Below are 19,348 nucleotides of genomic sequence, written 5' to 3'. Positions count from 1 at the left end.
TTTCTTGGTTTGCCTCAGTTTCTCTTCTTTCCCCTTTGTTTTGTTTCTTAAATTCTACATATGATTGAAATCATATGTCATTTGTCTTTCTCCTAATTATTTCGCTTAGCATATACTCTCTAGCTTCATCCCTGTCATTGCAAATGGCAAGATTTCATTCTTCTGGCTGAGTAATGTTCCATTTTGTATGTATGCACATGTACATATATATGTGTATGTACGTATATGTGTGTGTATGTATATATACACAGACACACCACATCTATATTCATCTATTGATGGACACTTGGGCTGCTTCCATAATTTGGCTGTTGTAAATAATGCTGTTCTAAGTACTGGGGTGCATATGTCCCTTTGGATTAATATTTTTTTATTCCTTGAGTAAAAACCTAGTAGTGCAATTGCTGAATCATAGATTAGTTCTATTTTTAACTTTTTGAGGAACCTCCATACTGTTTTACAGAGTAGCTGTACCAGTTTGCATTCCCCAACAGTGCAAGAAGGTCCCCCTTGCGCCATGTACTTGCCAACAGTTGTTTTCTGTGTTGATTTTTGCTATCCTGAGAGGTGTGAGGTGATATCTCATTGTAGTTGTGATTTGCATTTTCCTGATGACGAGTGATGTTGAGACTCTTTTTATGTGTTTGTTGGCCACCTGTGTCTTACCAGTTCACTTTTGTTCCTCATTCTCCCGTTAATTATTAACGTTTTGTACTAGTTAAACTTTTGTTTCTTGACCCATCAGTTTTAGATGGTATCTTTTCAGTTGCCAGCATCTCAGGATTTAGCACTCATCCATTTCCCTTTGTTTCTCCTAGCTCTATCCTTCCTCTTCTTCTAGCCTTCGTTTTCTACTGCGTTGTCAAAATTTTAGCTTTTATTTTATGGTTAAACTTCTCTGTGCTTCTAAGGGAGATTCTAGAAATTGAGTATTTGATCACCTTTTGTAGTATGTATTCTGATAGAAATATTAGTCACTGTGAAACCAAATCACTTGGAGCTGTAGGAGAACTTCTGTTACTAAACCTGTGCTCCTTAAAGGAGATGTATAATAAAGTCCTGCTTGAGTGAGGAGAACTCATGGAAATTATTTTTAAAATTTAATATTATGTGTTCTTATTTGTAACCAGCTTTTCTTGAAGAGACTTTCTGGAGCTCTCAACCTTCCTTTTTTTAATTTGGACAGCTTGCTTTCTAGATCTGCTATATAGCTGTCATCCTGGGATTACATTGCACTCCTGTATTAGATCTATTGCTTGAATTCCATGTTTTTCTTTTTTAAAAATCCTTTTTTGATATTACGGGAATATAATCTAGAATAGTTGTTTTAGGATGGACATGTGTTGTGATACACAGTCTAATTTCTACAGTATCTGAAAATGACTTACCTTTGTTCCTGTTTGGAAGTTTAGATCTGGAATTATGAAATTGGTAATCAGTTTTTCCTACCCAATTTTGAAAGCTTTGCTTTAGGAAATTAAAATTCTCAGTGTTTCTAATAGAGATCCATTACAAATCTGATAGTTATCCTTTTGTAGTCACCTTGTTTAAAGTCTTTATGGTAATCTTTTTATCTTTGGTATTTTGTGAAATGTGTTTAGTTGTAAGCCTTTTTTCATTCTTGGGGGAGGGGAATGGGTAACTTTTTAGTTCTGAGACTTTGCAAGCCTGGGAAATATCTTTTATTCCTTTTTTTAAATGTTTTTTTTTTTTTAATTTTTATTTATTTATGATAGTCACACAGAGAGAGAGAGAGAGAGAGAGAGAGAGAGAGAGGCAGAGACACAGGCAGAGGGAGAAGCAGGCTCCATGCACCGGGAGCCCGACGTGGGATTCGATCCCGGGTCTCCAGGATCGCGCCCTGGGCCAAAGGCAGGCGCTAAACCGCTGCGCCACCCAGGGATCCCTCTTTTATTCCTTTGATAATTTCTTTCCCTCTTCTGTTTTCTCTGAGACTTGTTGGGTGAATGTTGGACTTCTAGATTGACATGTATTTATCTGAAGATTTCCTTGATATTGTCTTTGAACTCTTCTGTAGGATTTATTTCCGTGATTATATTTTTTTAGATTATAGGAGCTTTTTCTTTTAAGAGAAATTTGTCCTCAATTTATGGGGAAAAATGCCTCAAATTATCTGATAATGCTAATTTCTTTGAAAAGATCTCTTGAGACAATTTTCTTATTGGAATCATGGTTTGTATTTGGGAATGCCATGCTAATTTTTAAAAAATGGTTGTTATTTAAAAGATTATAACAGGTAAGGAAGGTATAGGTAAATAAACATGCATGTGGCCATCATATAAGTTAAACAGCTCATTTCGTTAGGTCAGCAGGGTATTCTTTCCTGATTTTATCCACATTATATAGATATATGAATTTTAAATCATATCTATATGTGTAAATTTTTGATATGTTTAAAATTTTTATACAACTGGAATGATGCTGTATTGGGGAATTTTTTTTGTTTATTATCATTTTTAATTTTCCATGTATAAATACCAGTCTGCCCATTCTCTGGTTGGAAATTTGTGTAGTTTCCTTTTTTTTTTTTTTTCCCCCCTATTACAGGTCCTCAAATTCCTTATTCAACCTTCCAAAATCCAAAATGTTCTGAAAATGCAAAAAAGAAAAATTCTATAAACTTAACCTGCACTGATTTGACACTATTTGTGATTTTGATTGATCTCATTTAGTGTAAATATTTGTATGTTTCATTGTAGAAATTCCAGGAGTAGAATTGTTGGGATTTAAGGATATGTTCATCTTCAACAGTACTAGATGATGCCATCTTATTTCCCAAAGAGGATTGTATCAGTATTTGCTCTCTCCAGCAATGTAGAAGTTTTCATTGCTTATTAGCTTTCTTACTAACCCTTTTATCAAATTAAAAGTTTTGCCAGTAAGTAAAAATTTCTCCTGTTGGTTTTTAATTTTTTCCCTTTGATAATGAAAGTGAGCATCTTTTATTACGCTTATTAACATTTTATTAACTCTTCTGAGATACTATTAACTAGTTTATGTCTTTTGTCTGTGTTTGCATTGGGTTTAAAAATTTTTTTTCTTACTGGTTTGTAATAATTCTACAGTTGGATCTGTGTATGCTTTCTGGATTCTGATCTCTTAATCTGTGCTAACAGCACCATCATGTTGTCTTAATTACTCCAACTCTATAATAACTTTCACAAAAACAAACTTCTATTGATAAGGACTTTCATGTAGGAAATACATAGATCAAGAGAGTACAGCTGGATGAATTTTTCAGTATAACCAAATGCGGATAAAGAAATAGAACATTATCAGCACCCTAGAGACTTCCCTTGAGTTACCTCCCAGTGACTAACCTCTGTCTCCTCAAAGATACTACTGGCTTGATGTTAGTCTTAGATTAGTTTTGTCTGTTTTTTGAACTTTATAAAATGGATCTATATATCTTGTATACATATGTGTATATATTTGTGTATATATTTTTCATGTCTGACTTTTCCCCTCAGTTTTGTTTGCAAGATTCATTTGTATGTAGTTGTAGTTCATTCATTCCCTTCCACTAGCAAAATAATAATTCCAGTTGCTTCACATTCATTCTTGTTCACTTTTAATTTTAGATATTTTAGTGAATGTTTAGTGGTTTTAATTTGCATTCTCCTAATGAATAATGATGTTAAGCCTCTTTTAATATATTTATTTATTGGCCATTTGGATATCTTTTGTGACATGGCTTGCCAATTTTTTACCCATTTTTATACTGAGCCAACTATCTTTTTTATACAGATTTGTAGGAATTCATTGCATGTCCCAGATAACAACTCTTGCAGGTTATATTTTACAAATAATCTCGTTTCCCCGGCCCTGTATGTCTTTTCAAAGATCTTGACTTCTCAACCTATCCATTGTCCTTTCCCCATTGACAGATATTTCTAGGGGAAAAGAGGCATCAAATGTTGGACTCCATTTTCTATACTTTGCTTCTTTTCGTAGTGTTGGCCTCTCACGTCCTTGCTGACTTTATAGTGTTTCATGTCTTTAAATGGATGTTTTTCATATTATGTTCAGTTTTTAAATTTTCATAGGGAAAGTTAGTCTCCGTCTGCTCAATCTTTGAAGGACAAGAAGGAGGCCAAGTTCTGCCTTATAGTTCTTTAGGGAACTTCTTGGCTATTTGATCCTTTGTAAAATTTTAAAATCTTTTTTTTTTTTTTTTAAGTTACGTACACATACAAACACGCATGATCTATTGGGATTTTGATGGGCAATGCATTGGATCTGTAAATCAGTTTGGAGAGAATTAGGTTTTCTTAACCATGAATATTATAATCGCCATTTATTTGTTAGGTCTTTTACAATGTCTTTCATAAAGTTTTATAATTTTCTTCAACTAAACTATTGCAAATATTTTGTTAGATTTATTTTTAGGTACTTTATTTTTATATCAAGTCATAAATGGTAACTTTTCATAATTCTGTTTTCTACTTTGCTGGTGTATAGAAGTACAGTTTTGACTTTGTGTAACAACCTTGCTATACTCCTAATTGTGGTAAATTATCTATAGAATTCTTTGGATTTTCTGTGTAGACAGATCTATCTGTGAATAATGACCTCTTTGTTTCCTCCTTTCCAATTCTTATGCCTTTTTTTTTTTTCTTTCTTTTTCTTGTCTTAATGTGCTGGCTAGGATCTCCAGTACAATGTTGAATAGAAGCGGTGATGGGGGCATCCTGATCTTGTTCCTGATTTTAAAGGGAATGCTTTCAAAGTTTCACAGTTAAGTATGATGCTTGCTGTAGGTTTATTGTAGATAATCTTTTCAGGTTAAGGATGTTCCTTTCTATTACTAGTTTGCTAATTTAAAAAAGCCATGAATGGATGTTGAGTTTTATCAAAAGCCTCTTGTGTTTTTTGAGAAGATATTTTTCTTTTGTAATCTGTTAACAGGGTGAAATACCTGTGTTTCAAGCATAAAGTCAATCCTGATTTGTCTCTCTTTTTCATTATTGGACTCAAATTGAAGATAGTTAATTTAAGATTTTTCCTTCTAATAATTAGTAATATTGACCTGTAAAAATATATGCTTCTTTCTCTGGAAGAAATTATGTAAAATTAGAATGATCCGTTAAGTATTTGATAGAATTCCCTATAAAATTGTTCCTGTTTTTTTTTTTTTTTCCTGTGTGTGTGTGAGACACTTCTTAACCACTGATTGAATTGCTTTGTTGATAGGATTGTTCATATTTTCAACTTTCAAGCCAGTTTCGGTAGGTTATAATTGTATAAGAAGTTGCCCATTTCATTCATGGTCTTGAAATTATATTAAGTTGTTAATCTCTAATTTTGTGTAGTACCTTTTATCTTTTAATGTTAATGTTCCTTTTATCTTTTTTAATGCTTTTTCTTTTGATCAATACTAAAAACTAAAAGCTTGCTAATTTTTAAAAGACTTTTCAAAGAATCAAGGGTTTTTTATGCTTTTCAATGTATCCTTCCCCCATTTTATTAATTTCTGCTCTTTATTTGTATACTTTATACCTTTTTGGTGTTTATTTTTATTCTTTCTCTAATTTCTTAAGTTGGATGCCTTGCTTTTTAATTTTCAGTGTTTAACATAGGTCTCCATTGTTTTCCCTGCATCACACAAGTTTTGATATGCCGTGTTTTCATTATTTTTCACTGTGAATTCCTTAATTTATGAGTTATTTAAAAGTTTTTATTTCCAAATATATGAGAGTTTCGTTAGTTATTGGTTTTTAACTGTGTTGTGGTTAGGAAGCAAGTTCTGTGTGACTCTAATATTTTGAAATCTGCTAAGATTGTGGTCAGTTTTTATTTTTTTTTGTACTTGAAAGTGAATGTGTATTTTCCAGTTGTGAGCACAGTTTTACATATGTCTGGTAGTTAGGCTTGTTAATTCTATTCAAATCTTCCATATCTTTTTAGAGAGAAGTATGCTGATCTTTTAGAAGGATGTTTTTTCCCTAGTTTATGTAGTTATACTGATTTTTTAAAATATATTTTAAATTAAAAAATATATATTTTAAATTATTGCTAATACATGAAAATTAAAGATTATATTTTTCTGTTGAATTGGAGCTTTTACTTTACTCTCTGTCGTTACTCCTTGTGTCTTTGAATGTTCTTTGTATTACTGTTTCATGTTATACTGTTTCCTTTTGGTCCACGAATCTTGCCTGATTTTTAAAATTCTCCCTACTCCTACATTTTTGTTTTCTTTTGTTTTAGTTTTCTCTTGTGAATATCATGCTGTTGGATTAAAAAATAATCTGCTTTAGTAATCTTGGTCTTTGTAATTTTAAACTTTATTAAGATAATTGTCAGTTTACTCACAGTTGTAAAAAATATTACAGACATTTCATGTACTCTTTACCAAGTTTCTCACAGTGGTAGCATCTTAGAAAACCAAAGAACAACATCACAACAATATTAGAAGGATATTGACATTGACCCCATCAAGATATAGACCGTTTCCATCACTATAAGGATACCTCTTTTTTATTGCTACACCCACTTCCTTCCCATCCCCTTAATATCTTAGACCCAGTCATCTGTTTTTCATTTCCGTGGTTTTATTTTTTCTAAGAATATTACATAAATGGAATCATACAGTATGTTACCTCTTGGGTTTTTTTTTTTTTTCCCCTGATCAGCATCATTCTCTGGAGATTGATTCATGTTTTATGTATCAATAGTTCATCTCTTTATTGCTGAGTATTTCATGGTTTGGATTAGTTTAACCATTTACCTGTTGAAAGACATCCATGTTGGTTAGAGTTTTGGGCTGTTAAGAATAAAACTGCTTTGAGATTTCTGCAGAGGCTTTTTTGTGAACGTAAGTTTTCATTTCTCTGGGATAAAAATACCCAGGAGTGCAATTCCTTGGTTGTATGGTTATTATAAATTTATAGTTTTTAAAGAACTTGCCAAACTGTTTTCCAGAGTGGCTGTACCATTTTACATCCTTACCAGCAATGTATGGAGTGATCCAGTTTCTCTGCATCCTCGCCAGCATTTGGTGTTATCACTGTTTTTCATTTTAGTCATTCTGGTATGTATCTAGTGATACCTCAGTGAGGTTTTAATTTGCACTTCCCTGGTGGCTAATGATAATGTGTTTCATGTGCTTATTTTTTGTCTAACCTTATTGGTGAAATCTGTCTTTATGCCTTTTGCCTTTTTTAAAATTGGATTTTTTTTTTCTGTTGGATTTTGAGAGTTCTAGAGATATACTGGGTACTTGTCCTTTGTTGGTATGTGGTTTGCAAATACTGTTGGCAAGCCTGCTGATTGTTTTTTCATCTTTAATGGGGTCTTGCAGAGCACAAGTTTTTAATTTTGGTGAAGTGTAGTGTATATATATTTTTTCTTCTGTCGATTTTTCTTTGAATGTCAAGTCTAAGAACTCTTTGCCTAGCGCTAGTTCATGAAGATTTTCTTCTGTTGTTCCCAAAAAGTTTTATTTTATTTTATTTTTTTTTTCCCAAAAAGTTTTAAAGCTTTATTCTAACAGTTAAGTCCGTGATCCATTTGGAGTTAATTTTTGTATAAAAAGTAAGTTGTAGTTGGATGTATAGTTTGCTTCAGCACCTTTGTTGAAAGGCAATCTTTCCTCCATTGAGTTTTTTTTTATCTTTGTCAAAAACTATTTGGGCATATTGTGTACGTCTGTCTGTTTTTGGGTTCTATGTTCCATAGACCTGTGTGTTACCTCTTCTAATACTACATACCACACAGTCTTGATTACAGAGCTAAGTTGTTGAAATTGAATAGACTGATTTCTATTTTTTTCATATTGTTTTAGCTCCTCTAGTTCCATTGCCTTTCCATATAAATTTTAGAATAATCTCATCTATAAGAAAGTCTTGGTGGGATTTGGGTAGAAATCCGTGTTAAATGTGTGTCAGTTTAGTGAAAATTGGTGTAGTTACTTTGTTGAGTTTTAAAAGCCATGGAGAATCCATTCATTTAGATTTTCTTAGACTTTTTTCATTAATATTTTGTAGTTTCGAGTATACAAGTCTTATGTGTATTTTGTTAAATATTTAAACAAGTATTTTCATTTTTTTTGGAGTGAATGTAGTGTTTTTAACTTCTTTCCATATGTCCTTTGTCAATATAGAGATATGATTGGCATTTGTGTGTTGCTCTTGCCTCCTGCAACCTTGCTGAACTCAGTCTTGGTTGTAAGAGTTGTTTTATAGATTCTTGGGATCTGCAAATATAGGCAATTTAAAAATTTTTTTTTTCTTGTCAGCTTGTGTGCCTTTTATTGCCTCTTCTGGTCTTTTCCTTTTCCAGAACTTACAGACCTATTCTGATTAATAGGGTGTGAATTGACATTCTTGCCTCATTCCCACTTAGCCTTATTCCCATACATTGTCTTTCACCACTGAGTATAATGTTAGCTCTAGATTTTTTTGTAGGTGATTTCTATCAAGTTGAGGAATTCTGCATTCCTGCCTCTTGAGAATTTTTATTATGAGTGGATATTGAATTTGTCAAATGCTTTCTCTGCATTGACTGCTATGATCATGTGGTTTTCTTTTTTTTAGCTCTTAATAAGGATATACTCCAAAAAAAATATACTACATTGATTTTTGATTTCACACATTGAACCAGCCTTGTAATCCTGAAATAAAACCTCACTTGGTCATGATATATAATTCTATTTATTTATTTATTTTTATTTATTAAAGATTTTATTTATTCATGAGAGACACAGAGAAAAAGAGGCAGAGACACAGGCAGAGGTCGAAGCAGGCTCCATACAGGGAGCCCAATGTGGGACTCGATCCCAGGACTCCCTCCCGGGACTCCACGATCACACCCTGGGCTGAAGGCAGGTGCCAAACCACTGAGCCACCCAGGGATCCCCTATAATTCTTTTTATATATTACTAAGTTCTATTTGCTAACATTTGTTAAGGATTTTAACATTTATATGTGTGATGGATATTGGTTTATAGTTTTATTTTTCATACTATTTTTACTTAGTTTTGCCATCAGGGTAATACTGGTTATAATTTATAGAATGAATTTGGAAATATTCTGTTTTCTGGAAGAAATTAGATTGGTGTTAATTCTTCTGTAAACGTTGGGTAGAATTCTCCAGTAAAACCATTTAGGCCTGATTATTTTTGGGGAGTTTTACTTTGTAATTTAATTTTTTTGAAGATTTTACTTATTTATTTATTAGAAAGTGCTAGCAGTGGTGGGGAGGACAGACAGGGAGAGAGAGCCTTAAGCCGACTCCATGCTGAGCATGGAGCCTCTTGCTGGGCCTAACCTTGCAACCCTGAGATCATGACCTGAGCCAGAATCAGGAGTTGGGTGCTTAACTAACTGAGCCACCCAGGCACTCCTGTTTTGGGGAGTTTTAAAATTATAAATTAGATTTCCTGAGGGGTTTTTATGTACTTCATTTTTATTTGTTGGGATTATTGATATATTTACATTTATTCTTTTATTCTTCTTCATTTTGTGCTTTCCTACTTTTTCTGTGTTTTGTCTCTCCATGTTACCACCTTTTGGGCTGATTTTTTTCCTGCCCATTTACTTGTGTGAAATTACCTTTTTTTTTTTTTTGGTTCTCTTGTACACCCTTGGAGTTATCTTGAATTTTCTTTTGAAATTTTGGTACATGTGTGTAAGTCTAAAGCTATCTATTCCTTTAATTACAGGATACTTTAAACTGCTCTGTACTCTACCAACTTAAATGCATGCCATTGCCCTGCAGTTTTGTTTGGTCATTTTTTAGCCTTACAAATGTGATATCCTAATTTTATCTAGTAGATGTTTAAGCTAATCACCTCCCTCCCCAGGCTGTCATTTTCTTTGGTCATCATTCTGCCTAGATTCCTCTAGATTCCTCTGGTACAGCTGTGACGGGCTTTTTATTTTTCTTTCCTTGTGCTAGACATGCTTGCTTTCTCAAATGTTTTCCACCTGCTGCCTCCAAGGCCTTCGAACGCTTTTCTGCAGATATTGATTGGGTGGCTTCTCACTCCTTCAGTTATTCAGTTACCTCTGGAGGTAAACCTTCCCTCTTTAAGATTGCAAATCCTTTACCTCTTCACTCTCTGTTTCCTTTTCTCCCATTATTTTTGACCTTTGTTATTGCCACCTGCCATGTTATATATTTTATTCTTTATGGTAAGTTTTAATTTGTCCAGCCCCTCAGTTATTCTTTGAAGTTTTATTATATTTATAAAATTGAGGGGTAGTAATGTCTTTTCAATATTTATTTTATCTAGTAAAATAATATAGTCCTTACTTTAGTCAATGGTTCTTTTATGTCTTGTTTTTATGTAGCTATTACAAAATTTTTAAATTTATGCCTTTGTACTTTATATTTTGTTACTTAGGCTTTTTTAAAATAATGCTTTTTTTCTTATCAGTAACTTGAAAATCTGTATAGATAACTCCGTGAATTTTCTTAACTTATTAGGTCTTATTTTTCAGTGGATGCTTTTATATTTTCAGTATAGACAGTTTTGTCATTTGTAAATTACAAATATTGTTTCTTTTAAAATCTGTATTAGGCACTCTAGAATAATTTTGTTTTGTTTTGTTTTTAAATTTTTTAAATTTTATTTATTTATGATAGTCATACAGAGAGAAAGAGAGAGAGGCAGAGACACAGGCAGAGGGAGAAGCAGGCTCCATGCACCGGGAGCCTGATGTGGGATTCGATCCCGGGTCTCCAGGATCACGCCCTGGGCCAAAAGCAGGCGCCAAACCGCTGCGCCACCCAGGGATCCCATGAATGAGAAAACATCTTTCTTAGGTTTTTATGATCAAATGTTTCATCTTTAAGGAGGATACTTGTTCTTGATTTCTGATAGCTACCTTTTATCATGTTAACAGTTTCATTCTGTTTCTTTTTATTGAGAGATTTTATAAGTAATGGATAGGACTTCTTCAAATGCCCTCTTGTCATTTATGCAGATAATCATATGGCTTGTTTTGAGCAAATCTTTTTGTATTGCTTTCCTTACTTTAACAGTTATCAGAATAACGAGAGTTGGTTTCTCAACATCCTGTAACAGATCAGTGAGTTTTTTTTAAGTATTGTTATTATGAACAAGTGATTTTTAATACATTTGATGTGTTTGAATTGATGCAGTTATTTTCTTTGATGGTTAGATTTTCTTGTCTTGGGCTACTGGGTGGTTTTCTGTGTCCTTCTGACAAGATTCCAGTAGTCTTCAATAATTCCTTTGGTATTTCTGGTATTATAAAATATTCTTGTGCATTTTTTATCCCAGACTTGCAATTAGCCATTTCCTCAAGGAGCCTGGGTTCTTGTTCTCTCTCTCTCTCTCTCTCTCTCTCTCTCTCTCTCTCTCTCTTTTTGGAGCCTGGTTCTTTTTGTGGGAAATGGTATTTAGACCACAATCTGTTTTTTTCCCTGCATTCAAACAACCAGCAATTTTTGCTTGATTAAATCTAAAATACTTTCAGATTTATGGAAAAGTTGGGAAGATAGTACACAGAGTAGTATATAACCCACAACTAGTTTCCCCCATTGACGCAAACTCTTTATAGTGGAAACATTCTTGCAAAGGTAGAGAATTCCCCATGTACCTTGAGCTTCAGCAGAGATCACCTCTTATCTTTGTACTCTTACTCTTTTTTTATGTCTCCACTCATTCCTGGCAATGACTTTTTTTTTCCAGGTTTCAGGTAATATTTTTTATTATTTTCTTAATTGAGGTATTATTGACATATAACGTATTAGTTTCAGATGTACAATATTTGTATGCATTGCAGGATGATTACCACAATAAATCTAGTAAATATCCATCATCTTACAGTTACCAAAAATATTTTTCTTGTGATGAGAACTTTTAAGATCTCAGCAACTTTCAAATATACAATATGCTGGTTTTTTTGTTTTTTTTTTTTTTGTTGTTGTTTTTAAGTAGGTTCCACGCCCAGCGTGGAGCCCAGTGTGGGGTTTGAACTCACGACCCTGAGATCAAGACCTGAACTGAGATCAAGAGTCGGACGCTTAACTGACTGAGCCACCCAGGTGCCCCACAATATACTATTATTAACTGTATTCATCATGCTGAATATTATATCCCCTTTATTTATTTTATAACTGATAGTTTGTACCTTTTGAACCCCTTCACCTGTCCCCTTGAACCACCAGTCTGTTCTCTGTACCTATGAGCTTGGTTTTCTTTTTTTTTGCTTTTAGATTCCACATATAAGTGAGATCCTGTAGTATTTGCCTTTCTCTGCCTGACTTATTTTGCCTAGCATAATGCCCTCAGGGTTCATCCATGTTGTCACAAATCACAAGATTTCATTTTTTTATATGGTTGAGTAATATTGTATATATGCATAGAAGTTGCTTTATAAAGCTGTGAGGGGTGCATGTAGATATATAGCTGCTTTATTCATTTATCCGTTTATGGACACTTAGGTTGTTTCCATATCTTGGCTATTGTATTTGAGTAATGATGCAGTGAACTTGGCAGTGGTGCACATATCGTTTTGAGTTATAAAGTGTTTAGTTTTTTTCAGGTAAATAACCACAAGTGGAATTGGTGGATTCTTTGGTAGTTCTATTTTTAATTTTTTGAGGAACCTCCATCCGGTTGCCATAGTGGCTGTACCCATTTACCCTATCACTAACAGCACACAAGAGTTTTCCCTCTTCTCTACAATCTCAGTAACTTTGTTGTCTATTTGATCATAGCTACTCTGACAGGTGTGAGGTGATATCTCATTGTGGTTTTGATTTGCAGTTCCGTGATAATTAGTGATATTGAGCATTATTTCATGTCTCTTTTAGCCACATGTATATGTCTTTATTTGAAAAGTGTCTATTCAATTTTTTTGCCCACTTTAAGTTTTTATTTAAATTCCAGTAAGTTAACATACAGTGTAATATTTAAGGTGTACAGTTTAGTGATTCAGCGATTCCATATAACACCCAGTGCTCATCACAAGTGCACTCCTTCATCCCCATCACCATTTTATTTTTTTTTTTTTTTTTATTTTTATTTTTTTTTATTTATGATAGTCACAGAGAGAGAGAGAGAGGCAGAGACACAGGCGGAGGGAGAAGCAGGCTCCATGCACCGGGAGCCTGATGTGGGATTCGATCCCGGGTCTCCAGGATCGCGCCCTGGGCCAAAGGCAGGCGCCAAACCGCTGCGCCACCCAGGGATCCCCCCATCACCATTTTAAACTCATCCTTCCACCTCCCTTTTGATAACTATCAGTTTGTTCTCTGTAGTTAGAGTCTTTCTTGGTTTGCCCCTCTCTTTTTCCCCCTTTGCTTGCTTGTTTGTGTCTTATATTCCACATATGCGTGAAATCATATGGTATTTGTCTTTCTCTGACTGACTTATTTCACTTTAGGGTACTCTGGAGCTAGAACCATCTGTGTCATTGCAAATCTGCCCAATTTTTAATTGGACTTTTTTTGGTTGTTGATTTTTCTAAGTTCTTGATATGTTTTGGATATTCTCACCTTATCCAGATACATGATTTGCAGATATTTTCTTTCATTGCATAGGTTATCTTTTTGTTGATGGTTTCCTTTGTTTTGTGGAAGCTTTTCGGTTTGATGTAGTCCCACTTGGTGTTTTTTGTTGTTGCTTTTGCTTGTGGTATCAGATTCAAAATGACATTGCCAAGGCCTATGTCAAGGAGCTTACAAGCCTTGTTTTCTTCTAGGAGTTTTATGATTTCAGGTCTTATGTTCAGATCTTTGTGTAGTGTAAGATAATGGTCCAATTTCGTTCTTTAGCATGTAGCAGGTAGCTGTCCAATTTTCCCAGCATCATTTATTGAAGAGATAGTCTTTTCTCCATTGTATAATCTTGGCTCCTTTGTCATGAATTAATTGACCATACATGATAGGGTTTATTTCTGGGCTCTCTAATCTGTCCCATTGATTTATATGTGTTTTCATACAAATGCCTTACTCTTTTGTTTTGTTTTGTTTTTTTAAAGATTTTATTTATTTATTCATGAGAGACAGAGAGATTGGCAGAGACACACAGGCAGAGGGAGAAGCAGGCTCCATGCAGGGAGCCTGATGTGGGACTTGATCCCGGGTCCCAGGATCAGGCCCTGGGCCGAAGGCAGGCGCTAAACCGCTGAGCCACCCAGGGATCCTGTAGCTGTGTAATATAGTTTGAAAACAGGGAGCCTGGTGCCTACAACTTTGTTCTACTTTCTTGGAGATTGCTTTGACTATTTGGAGTGTCCTCAAATGATTTTAAAGGAAATTCCATACATTGTATGATTTTTATCTGTAAGTATTTTAGCATGCAACTTTAAGCATAGAAATCATCTTAACCAAGTATTGTACATGGTTTATTTTAAGCTGTTTTTATTTTCCTAAGTTAAACTATATTTGGGTACATTGAGGGCTTTTGTGTTTGTACTCACTGGAAATGTTGATGAATTACAAAAAGATTTCTGTGGCCCATATTGGGAAGTAAGAAGGAATTGGTGGTATACTAGGCTCCTTGTTTCATTTGACTTTTACTTAAATTTTTGTTTTATTTTTTTTTATTTTTTTATTATTTTTTTTATTTATGATAGTCATACAGAGAGAAAGAGAGGCAGAGACACAGGCAGAGGGAGAAAGCAGGCTCCATGCACCGGGAGCCTGATGTGGGATTCGATCCCGGGTCTCCAGGATCGCGCCCTGGGCCAAAGGCAGGCGCCAAACCGCTGCGCCACCCAGGGATCCCTAAATTTTTGTTTTAATAAGTCTGACTCTCTGCCGAGGTTTGGCACACAATAACTTGCATGTTTAAAAAATTTGTGTTCAGATGTTTTTTCATGTTTGACTTCTAACATGTATTTAACTTTCTTCTATTGTTTTGAACAGTTTAAGAAACAATTCAATCTTTTCTTTGAAGGTTTAGTAGAATATATTCATCAAGCTGTTTGGGTCTAGATCTTTTGGAAGTGGAGTGGGCAAGGATAATCAGGTGGAGTAATTTATGTTTTTCTAGCAAATAACTTTAAGTTAGAGTATAGTTGCACACGTTATTCTCTTTATTTAAAGAAATTTGCTGCTGTCTTTCATGTTCTTTTTTTTTTTTTGCATTCTCAAGACTATTTTCTTTCCTTTTTTTGGACTTGATGTTAAATATTTTTCTGCATTTTGCTTTCTAATTTATGATTGGTTTGTTTTTATCCTTTTATTCTGTACTCATTTTGAGGGTGTGTGTTTGCTACTTTTTTGCTTTTTGAAATACTTAATTGTAAATTTTTTATTGTATAATAATAGAAGCATTTATGGAGATGCTCTCCCTAGTTTTGGCTTATTTTACAGATTTTGAAATGCAGTATTCCCTTTATTGTTTCTTTTGATGGTTTTCAATTTCGATTCCTTCAGCCTAAGAGTTAATTTAATCAATGTGTTGGGAGGAAGAGATCCACATACAATCTCTCAAGTAAAAGGGATTTAATTATAGGAAAAATGTGAATTCACAGGAATACAGTACTAGGAACTAAGGCCTCCTATGACCTCTGAAAAGGGCAATAGTTAGGAATTGGGAGTATCGGGCATCCCGGGTGGCTCAGTGGTTTAGCGCTGCCTTCAGCCCAGGGCATGATCCTGGAGACCTGGGATCGAACCCCGCATCAGGTTCCCTGCATGGAGCCTGCTTCTCCCTCTGCCTGTGTCTCTGCCTCTCTCTCTGTGTGTCTCTCATGAATAAATAAATAAAATATTTTAAAAAAAAGGAATTTGGAGTATCTAATTTGTTACATAGTTTCTCTTACAGGTTGGTCAGTCCTTTGATGTATTGATTATGTATCTGGTGGTTTTTCTTTATGCATTACTATGTATAAGTGAAGAGGGAAGTTATTTTAATATTGTAGTTGAGATAGGCAGTGATAATAATGTGACTTATCAGTTTCCTTCAGCAGTTCCTTTCCCTACCCCATATTCTACATCCTAATGGATGGAGTATCTATCTACAAAGTTTGTGTTGATCTTTATCATGACTTCCAACCTATTAGAGCTTCCCCAAATTCCAGACTGCCTGTGCAGTTTCTATCTCATGCCTAAGAGCTGAAGAGCAATCTCAAGGAAATCTTTTTACTCGTTGGTTATTGCGTGTAACTATCATATTTACTTTTTTTTTTTTTTAAAGATTTTATTTACGAGAGAGAGGCAGAGACACAGGCAGAGGGAGGGCAGGCTTCCCATGGCAAGGCTGATGTGGGACGTGATCCCAGGACCCCAGGATCATGACCTGAGCTGAAGGCAGATGCTCAACCACTGAGCCACCCAGCGTCCCTCATACTTACTTTCTTAATGAGATTTTCTAAATATAGCACCTTTAGTTTGCCTTCATTCCTTGTGTGATGTTCCAATTATATGACCCAGCTTTAATTTTTTAAATAATATTGTTACTTGAATTTGATAAGTTGATTTAAAGACCTAGTCTTAATTTGTATCTTTTGTTTAGAGATCCAAATTGTTCACATATCTTTTTAAAGATCAGTCCTGCCAACATTTCTCTCTAGTTCATAGAATTTCCTTAAAATCATTTACCGAGCATTTATTGAGAAATTCTTTTGCATAGAGCATAAAGCAGTTGTCACCAAAGTATTAGAAGACAGACTTTGGGAGGCAAGATGGACTGGATAAAGTCCACTTGGAAAATATTATACAAAAATTATATTAAAGCTGTAGACATTCGAGGTTGGGAAAACAGTAGCTGAAATCTGTTCTTAGTGGTCTTCATAGCAGGCTCATCTAACTTGGTGACAGCTGAAATTTGGTTGAAGACTGAGTTAAAGTGCTGCCGTTTGTTAAGAGGAAATGGGATCCAACAAGGTTTGCCTAGAAAAACATATTCCTAGAATGGGACTTGGTAAGTTCCATAGAGAGTATCTTAATAGTGAATTCTAAATAGAGGAGTTTTTGTTGTTGTATGTTTTTGAATATAAATAGATGGCTGGAGGGATGAAGTGACTTTTCTAAGCTCCTGAGTCTGGATGCTGGGACTTGTCCCGAATATGACTGCTGGTTGCTGTTGGGAAGCTTTCTGGCAGCATCTTAGGTTCGTGGCCGCCCTTTTCCAGGGGCACTTTGTCTTCACAGCGTTTTGCGATACGGAGACCATCCTTGTCTGCTCTCCTTTCCTTTGCCTTTCCACAACCTGAGGGATTTCTTTTTGCTTCAGAATTTCCTGATTCCACATTCATGTTGTGAGCCCTCAGGTCTTTCTTCCTTTTTGATTGTATATTTACCACAGCTACTGGCTCTAGCCAGTTACATTTGCATTTTTTGTCACATAAAGTTATCATTGGAAATAAGAGATGTGAGACCTCCCATCACATTTTGAGAGCCAAGCTTAGGATGATTTTGTGTTCTTTTTTTGTCATTTCTGAAAAATCTCCTTAAAGCAGAGAATAATCTGAAAATAAATAGAAGGAGGGAAGCAAAGTAATGAATTGAGTTAGATTTCTTTAGAAAATATCCCAGATATCTTTTATATGTATGATTGTGTTAGTGTTCTCATGGTTTAATGTTGCTTACGCTACTGTAGTATAAGCCAGCTTCAGTTCAGGTATTAGGATTGGGGATTTTGGGAAAGATACATTGTGTTCTCGCTTGGCAAGACACTTGAGAAAGCTGTCATAGTCCTTTTTATGCGTGAAACCTTGGGTAGACTGTAACTTGAGGTCAAGTTATTGTCTTGTTTTTCACCTTTGTTGTCCTTAGCATTTGGGGTAAGAGATAAAATCTTTATTTTAATATGTGGAGGAAATGAAGCCAGTTGAAGTGTGAAGACCATGTGTTGTGCTGTATGTTGCTATTAGAGTGTGATTTAGAACTGTACGGTCCAGTGTGGTAGCTGCTGGCCGCATGAGGTTTTGGAAGCACTTGAAATGTGGTTAGTCCAAATGGAGATGTGCTCCCAGTGTGAAATACACTGGATATTGAAGACTTAGTATTAAAAAATATCTCATTGACCCTTTTAAAAGATGGATTTCAAAAAAAAAAAAGAGATTTATTTTAGAGAAAGAGCAAGCATACACGCATGCAAGGGGAATGGCAGAGGGAGAGGGAGGGAGAATCTCAAGCAGACTTCCCACTGAGTGGGGCTCAGTTCCACAACCCTAAAATCATGACCTGAGCTGGAACCAAGAGTTGGATGCTTAACTGACTGAGCCATGCAGGCACTCCAGAAACAATGGGTTATTTTTGAATTACAAAAATTGATTACATGTTGAAATAATACTTTTGATATATTGGATTAAATAAACCATATCAAAATTTTAACTTTTAATGTAGGTACAAAAAAAATTAGAATTAAATGTGTGGTTCTTTTTTCTGTTGGAACATGCTAGTTGAGAATAAAAAATGGTTGCTAGGAGTACAACTTAGTGTTCTCTGACTTGTACAATATGAAATATGGAAACAGTATATGAAATAGAATTATGATACAACTTGTACATACAGATTACTTTGATATATTTAAATTTATTTGCTTTTTAGAAAACCAAGTACTCCTTATTCCTGACAACTGTTTAAAAGCCAACCGGAGTTTAAACCATTAAGTGAGACTTAAAAGTTGAGATCAGAGGACTTTGATGAATCAGTACCAGCTGTAGGTGTTGCCCCGGCAGACCTACCAGGTTGAGAGGGAATCCTAGGTAGCTCTGGAGTGTGTAGCACTCCTCCTGGAGGAGGAGAGATGGGCAAAGTTTCCTTAGGGTTGAATTGTGAGGGTCAGCTCCAAGTCATACTCTTCTTTCTGACTAGATGGGCCACTTGTATACAAGTAAATCTGACCCAGGTGTGGTTTAACCTCCCAGATTCTGAAAATCATCAATTAGATAGACTTAAGAGGCAGCAAGTAGTTAAAAGTATTTGCTAGACTGGTTGAATAAGTAGATGGTGAAATCTGAAGCAAGAACTGCTTATAAGCTTCATTTTATACCCAGAACAAGTCAGGAGGGTGGCATGGAGGGAATCTTGCCTTTTAAGATTTACAGCTAATCCTTTCCTTGGCTGCTTTTTTTTTTTTTTAAGATTTTATTTATTTATTCACAAGAGACACAGAGATAGGCAGAGAAAGAGGCAGAGGGAGAAGCAGGCTCCATGCGGGGAGCCCAATGTGGGACTCGAACCTGGGACTCCAGGAGTATGTCCTGAGCGGAAGGTAGATGCTCAACTGCTTAGCCACCCAGGCGTCCCCTTTCCTTGGCTTTTCAAAGGTCTTTTTCTTATCAGCTGGAGATTTCAGTTGTTTGAGAACTCTGCTCAATAAGATGTATGTGGTTTTTAGCTTTAATATTTAAAAATAACTTATTTTTCTTATGTTCCTTAATAATTTTGAAAT

At 34.9% G+C, this 19,348-nt stretch overlaps 1 protein-coding gene across 31 annotated transcripts in view; it reads left to right on the top strand.

Annotated features, from left to right (window-relative positions):
* The window catches only part of PIAS2 (protein inhibitor of activated STAT 2), a 92,976-nt gene that overhangs the window by 9,961 nt on the left and 63,667 nt on the right, over positions 1 to 19,348 (top strand). For 7 of the 31 annotated variants that reach the window (XR_011996246.1, XM_072732312.1, XM_072732294.1 and 4 more), the window contains exons 2-4: positions 4,670 to 4,758; positions 6,946 to 7,054; positions 9,922 to 10,037. The exons of 5 other annotated variants lie outside the window; for them this stretch is intronic. Coding sequence is in view for 7 of the 26 variants with exons in the window: in XM_072732312.1 (XP_072588413.1) it covers positions 9,924 to 10,037 (114 nt within the window). In the remaining 19 variants the exon portion in view is untranslated. Of the gene's footprint in view, positions 1 to 4,669; positions 4,759 to 5,214; positions 5,250 to 6,945; positions 7,055 to 9,921; positions 10,038 to 11,932; positions 12,040 to 14,868; positions 14,972 to 19,348 lie in introns of those variants that run through there. 19 more of the 31 variants (XM_072732305.1, XM_072732302.1, XM_072732299.1 and 16 more) reach the window with 10 other exon arrangements.

The sequence above is a fragment of the Vulpes vulpes genome, chromosome 13 (genome assembly GCF_048418805.1).
Source record: "Vulpes vulpes isolate BD-2025 chromosome 13, VulVul3, whole genome shotgun sequence".
In the NCBI taxonomy this organism is placed as follows: Eukaryota; Metazoa; Chordata; class Mammalia; order Carnivora; family Canidae; genus Vulpes; species Vulpes vulpes.
Note: the sequence above shows the minus strand (reverse complement) of the source record. Positions and strands in the feature narration are given on the sequence as shown.